A 5,963-nucleotide genomic window follows, 5' to 3' on the forward strand; every position below is an offset into this window, starting at 1 on the left:
CCATGTTTGCAGACAGGTAGAAATGCAAAATTCTGGCCCTGGCTGAATTTATTCAACTTCTCAGGTGCACCTGCATAAACAAATTGAGGTGCCTGGCTGCCTTGTTTACACTCTGTTCTGCAGGGATTCGCTGATTGTTGGTTCCCAAATTTTTATTATGCTGTAGACATGGTTGAAAAGGTCATGTTGATATAAGGGATTTTTGCTCACTTTTTGATCATTTCACTTCAAATACTTGAATCATAGAAAATGCCGTGAGAACCATTGATTTTACAGACTACATCTCTCTGTCATTTGGGGGTAAGTTGTCACGTGTCACATGTGACAACTTACCCCCAAATGACTGTGACAAGTTGTCCCAAACGACCATGTTTGCTAATGCTAGCTCTATCTTAAAGTTAGGTTAAATCAGAATAATGACTGAGGTATGACTGGATGCCTTAATATCTACTTTAACAAGTCCACATGTATAACTGCTAGGATTTTTATCTGAATGAAGCTTATTTAAAAAAATATAGAGTTAATATTTTTTACTTTGGGTAGTGGAAAATGGTTAATTGGTGCTCATCTCAATTTACAATGTGTTGTCCTCTTCTCATTCAGTCCATGAGACCTGACAATGCAAAGGAAGAAAACTAGTACTCCACTTTTTAGTTGCGCCCTCTGGTGGACAAGATAATTGCAGTGTGACAATTTACCCGTGTGACAACTAGCCCCGGTCTCCCCTACTTATTAGATCAGTCTGATTGTTTTTGTCTTGAACCCAATCAGGGAGAGGCATCAGTATATGTCTACAAATACTTAGCTTTGAAATTCAGGGCTTAAAGCAAGAAAAGATTTGAGGCCTGAGAAGCTGTCCGGCAGGAAATGTGCACAATGTATTGAATTAATTTAAAAGTGTTCTTTGCCTGAAATTAGGAATGGTGCCTGAGAACTTTAAGCCCTGTTCGTTAGCCCCATGTACATTAGAGTTGTGAAACCATGTTTCACTAGCCCAGGGGTCGGCAACCCGCGGCTCATTTGCCCACGTGCAGTGGCTCCCTGTGGCTTCAACAAAATTTACAAGGAGATAGGGGTGCGCGATATGACAATATTAGAGCGTGAAGGATTAGAACGTGTAGACGATCTGCCAAAGTGAGGAGATCGTATGGATCGTCTAGGTCACATTCTATAAAGCGCAGTTCTATGCTGATGCACACCAGACGTCCGACTGGTCGGTCCAGACCGACCGACCGACCGACCAATCATAGCAAATTACGGGCAGTGATGCAATTTCTTACCCGCCTCCTCGTCAGTGTTGCCAACTTGGTGACTTTCTCCCTAAATCTGTCGACTTTGCAAATCCTCTTGGCGACTTTTTTGGCAACTACCGACAAATCTACACTACAAAAACTGAAATCTAAGTAAGATGACATATCTTAGATCAAGGGGATATATGCTTATTTTTTGTCTGATAAGATAGTTCTTCTTATTAAGCAGTTTATATGTTAGACTGTTTGACTTGTTTTAAGTGTTTTGGTCCTTAATTATCTAAATAAGATATAACAGCTTGTTACTGAGATTTTATGACCTATTCTGAGTAAGTGATGCTTGAAACTAGAATATCAAGCATTACACAGCTTTGTCATCAACACTTACAAGTATAAAACTGCTTTTTCAAAGTAATAATTTCTTATTTTAAGCACAACCAAGAAATCATAACTTTGGCATAATTTTGTCCCTTCACATAATATATAAATGAATAAGAAGCCAGATGCAATTAACTGTTTTATTATGAATGAAACAATAGAATGTATGTAACCATATAGTACATTGGCACAGAAATGTAAATTGACACTTAACAGTATTTAAACATCTAATATGTAACATTTAAAACAATTTCAAACATAGTTTCTTATTATTACATTCAGAAACTTCACTGTATTGTATGTTTTCATCTGCTACAGACCATAATTTGATCACAAGGTCAAATTACAAGGCTACTGTATCTGGGGAACACATCCTGAGTTATGTTTGTGTAATAAGGAGTAAAATCCACCATCTTTTCAGCATCGACTAACTCAGTAGCCTGTGCAAGGTGTGGGATGTCAACTTGATAGGCCATGACGCTTCTATCGAAGGTTATAGTTTGAAATGGTTGGTATTCCAAACAATAAAGCCTAGAATCAACAAGATATATGTTTTTGGCCAGTCCAAATTCTGGCATATTACCATTTACTACTTTGGCAAGGATCATTGACTTCTGTGTTGTGTATTTATTGCCATTTATCATAAGCCACTTGACTGACACAGAGTGGTTTACTTCATCATAACCTAGAAAGTCTCTCAGTTTTCCTTGTAAATACTGAAGGTCTTGAATCTCAGACACAGGTCCCACTCTCTTTCATTTGAAAAGATTGGGTGTAATGAAGGGTCAATATTTTGGCAGCTTTCATATAGCTGGTTCTGACAGATCAAAGACTTGCAAATATATATATTTTTTAAATTGAGCTTCGAAGCCCATTGTTTAAAGAGGCAATGTTTAGATTCAAACCGCATACACATATGTCTAACCATTGGACCCAGTGATTTAATTTGTGATGGCAAATGTATCAGATAATGCTGTTTAGGTATAATATTGCGTTCCGGGAAAAGCTCTTTCCAATGCTTCATATGAGTTTCAATCAGTGACTTCAATCTAGAAACAGTTGCAACGGTAAGAACAGGTGCAAACACGATCTGCACAATCTCTATTAGCTCATTTATTAGATGCACATATGCATTGTCATTCAAGCTTCGCAAAACAAATGGTAATATCCTTAGCAGGACAAGCATTTGCTCAGACGACTGTATTAATTTACCGTGACTTGACATTAATGTAGTTAGTGAAATTGGGGATGGCTGATCTCTCACATCCAGAGGGGAATAAGGGAAACCCAGAATAGCAGAATTCACAGAGTCCAGATCCATCACTCCTGACTGAACAAGATGGTGCAACACACTCTTGATTTCCAAAGGAGCTGTACCCTCCAGAATGACATGCATAATGTCTTGAGGAGTTTGTTGTATAATGTCAAAGGCAGGGAATTCAACTAATTTGCTCCTTCGATTGATCCCATATGTTGTTCTCAAGTTGTTGTGAAGCAAGTCTGTATCTGCCTTTTCTATTTCATGAGTCTGCCTGATATGCCTCTTCAATGTTCTTTTAGTAAATGCATCCTCATTGAAGTGTGACTGCATGTCCTCAAATGAACACTCACAGTGTCTGCATTTACTATAGGCAAAGCCAACGCCCTCCTTGAACCCTGCCAGTTCATGCTGTGCCAGAGTGTCACCACAGACAGAGACCGTGGCACCAAAAATAGTTTTCTGTCCATTAATTGTTTGCATTTCAACACCTTTGTACAATGCATCCATGTCTTCTTTGATTCTGTTCAATATTACATCTATACCACACTGACGGAGGTCTACGGATCTAGCCATGGCAAGTAATCTAATAGCAGCCAGTTTAGACCTGTATTTTGGATTAATGTTTGCTAGGGTGTAATACACCATCAATAGTTTATTTTTTGACATAAAGGATCCGAGTGGATTACAAATCTCTATTTCATCTGTGTACAGAACAATTTTCAATGCATTTGGTTTCTCTGAAAAGAAGGGATGTGCTTTAAAAAAGACGCCATCAACAATGTCCTGAAAAAATCCCTCTTTGCACCTTTGTGGTCCCTTCTCAATCATAGAGAATATCTTCGGGTGTGATAAGAATTGCTCTAGACTTTTGACCAATGGTATGTAATGAAAGACTTTGTTTTTAATGAAAAAGTCTTTTGATGCTCCACGTTTCCTCTTGCATATAGTTTGAGAAATTGGAATTTCGTCTGCATCCAAAATGCTTAACTGCTTCTTCATAGCACTGTTCTGTCGAAATGTTGTGGTAACACTTGTGAATGGGTCAACAAAACTGTCAAATACATCCATTACTTCTTTTTGGAGGTGTCCTGGTGTGTTTTCCAAATGCTTCTTTAGCACCTGCTCTATCTGGCTCCTCAGGTTGCTCACCAGTGATGACTGGTACTGCTGCACTCCAGCAACAATGTCATTCATGCCTCTCTGAAAATGAGAAGAGTAACACAACTTCATGATACATGTAAAAACCAGTTTTGCTCATGACATGGACATTATCATAGGCAAATGACTGTAGTGAATAGGAGAACATGGCAGGCAGACTGACCACCAACCATAACAGGACCTTTTCAACAAGTTCTACTTTACTACGTGTAACTGTAAATAAGCAAATAAAAATTGTGGTCTGTTTTGAAAAAATATTTTACCTGTGAGAGACGGTGCTTGACCCAAGCATTTATCACAAAGGCAGTGGCCTGTGTGGTCAGATCCTAAAAAAGTTGAAATTGTATTGAGTATCCTGATTTTATCTGACATTCATAGTTACATTTCAGGCACAATGTTAATCACAGAATAAATAGTTCTTATAAATAGTCCTTTAAATTTTAAATTATCTTTGCTCACTACATCTAGCATGTTTTAGCTGTCACATAACATTTTGTCTTTTCATTCATACATGAGGTGTCAAATAATACTGATACAAACAATACAGACAATGTGTGGGATCTCAATCTGATATGAAATGGCTGAGAATTTATTGGACTTTATTGGAATATTCATTGTGAGTCTTTGATGGTCAATTTCAGTGGACTATCACCAGGAGAGTAACTTACCGGTTGCACAGCTCTGTCTTGGTTCGTGTCCATTTGCCCTTCATCTGTGTCAGTTGTACAGAGTAGTGGAGAGCTGGTGATGCTGCAATCCTGTGAAAGATAATCAGGTTGAATGTTGTGCTGTATCACACAAGGAACCAATAACTGGACATTTTTCTTAATTTCAGAGATATATTTCATTCATTTTTATATTTAAATATTTTTCAAACAAACCAAGCAGCATATTTTCATGTAAGTAAAACATACTTATAATCAATTTTTCTTCGTTCGTGACGTTCTGTTACCTGTGAGACCCTTTGACTGATTGACGATGGTAGTTTGTGCCAGTAAGTGAAACTAATGTTGACAAAGCGATGATACACGATCGGGGGCGTTTCCGTGTTTTATTTTGAAAATGCTCTGTGCGTTTGACTTTTTTTTTTTTTTTTTTTTAATAACTTTATTAAACGTTTGACAGAACATAACAATACAACATGAAAACAAGAAGGGGATTTTGTCAGAGGGTTACATATATGGTATTCCATTTTTTTTTTTCTTATAAATACGTTTCTTTACAAAAAGACATTAAAAAGGGTACACAGGTTCAGGGTCTTGACAGCTTTATTGTTAGTTGAGTTTTTGATTGTTTTTATATACTGTTTGGTTTCATTTATAAAAAAAAGAAAGCAAGGATTTTTATTTATGTATCGGCATTTATGAATATGCCATTTAGCCAACAGAATAATAAGTTTCAAAACAAAGGGTAAAGTTATTTTCAATAAAGGAGGAAATAAAGTGGCAAACATCTATCCAGAAACTGTTTGAAAAAAGGCAAGACCAAAACAAGTGAAAGATATCTTCAGGGCATTCTGAACAGAAAGAGCAATTGGTGTCAACACAATTCTTAAACCGCTGTAAAAAGAGTATTTTACATGGATAAATTTTGTGAATTAATTTGAAAGATACTTCTTTAATTTTATTATTGATCATGTATTTGGTTGGTAAAATCCAGAACCTTCCACAATCAAGATTTGGTAATAAGTTATTCCAATAAGTAATTACATAGGGGAGAGACACAATGTCCCTTTGAAACAAAGCACATACAGCGCGATTGCTGCTGCGTGTCGCTGAGAAACAAACCCTGCCGACTTCGAGCTCAGTTGGGTCTATAGGCAAAAGAGCTGGGATCTGGTCCACTGTGCTCCTAAATAACAAGGAGACACCAGAAGGAATTGCATTAATGATAATGTTAAATTCCTCAGCAGGAAT

At 37.2% G+C, this 5,963-nt stretch overlaps 1 protein-coding gene across 1 annotated transcript in view; it reads right to left on the reverse strand.

Annotated features, from left to right (window-relative positions):
- LOC121948439 overlaps positions 1-4,897 on the reverse strand; it is an 11,793-nt gene extending 6,896 nt beyond the window's left edge. Inside the window, exons 1-3 of the mRNA XM_042493835.1 lie at positions 4,716-4,897; positions 4,311-4,373; positions 3,667-4,089 (exon numbers count right to left, since the gene is read on the reverse strand). Of these exons, the coding sequence (XP_042349769.1) occupies positions 3,667-4,089; positions 4,311-4,373; positions 4,716-4,895 (666 nt within the window). The 5' untranslated portion in view covers positions 4,896-4,897. The remainder of the gene's footprint in view (positions 1-3,666; positions 4,090-4,310; positions 4,374-4,715) is intronic.
- Positions 4,898-5,963: the final 1,066 nt, after the last annotated feature.

Source organism: Plectropomus leopardus, chromosome 9 (assembly GCF_008729295.1).
Source record: "Plectropomus leopardus isolate mb chromosome 9, YSFRI_Pleo_2.0, whole genome shotgun sequence".
In the NCBI taxonomy this organism is placed as follows: Eukaryota; Metazoa; Chordata; class Actinopteri; order Perciformes; family Serranidae; genus Plectropomus; species Plectropomus leopardus.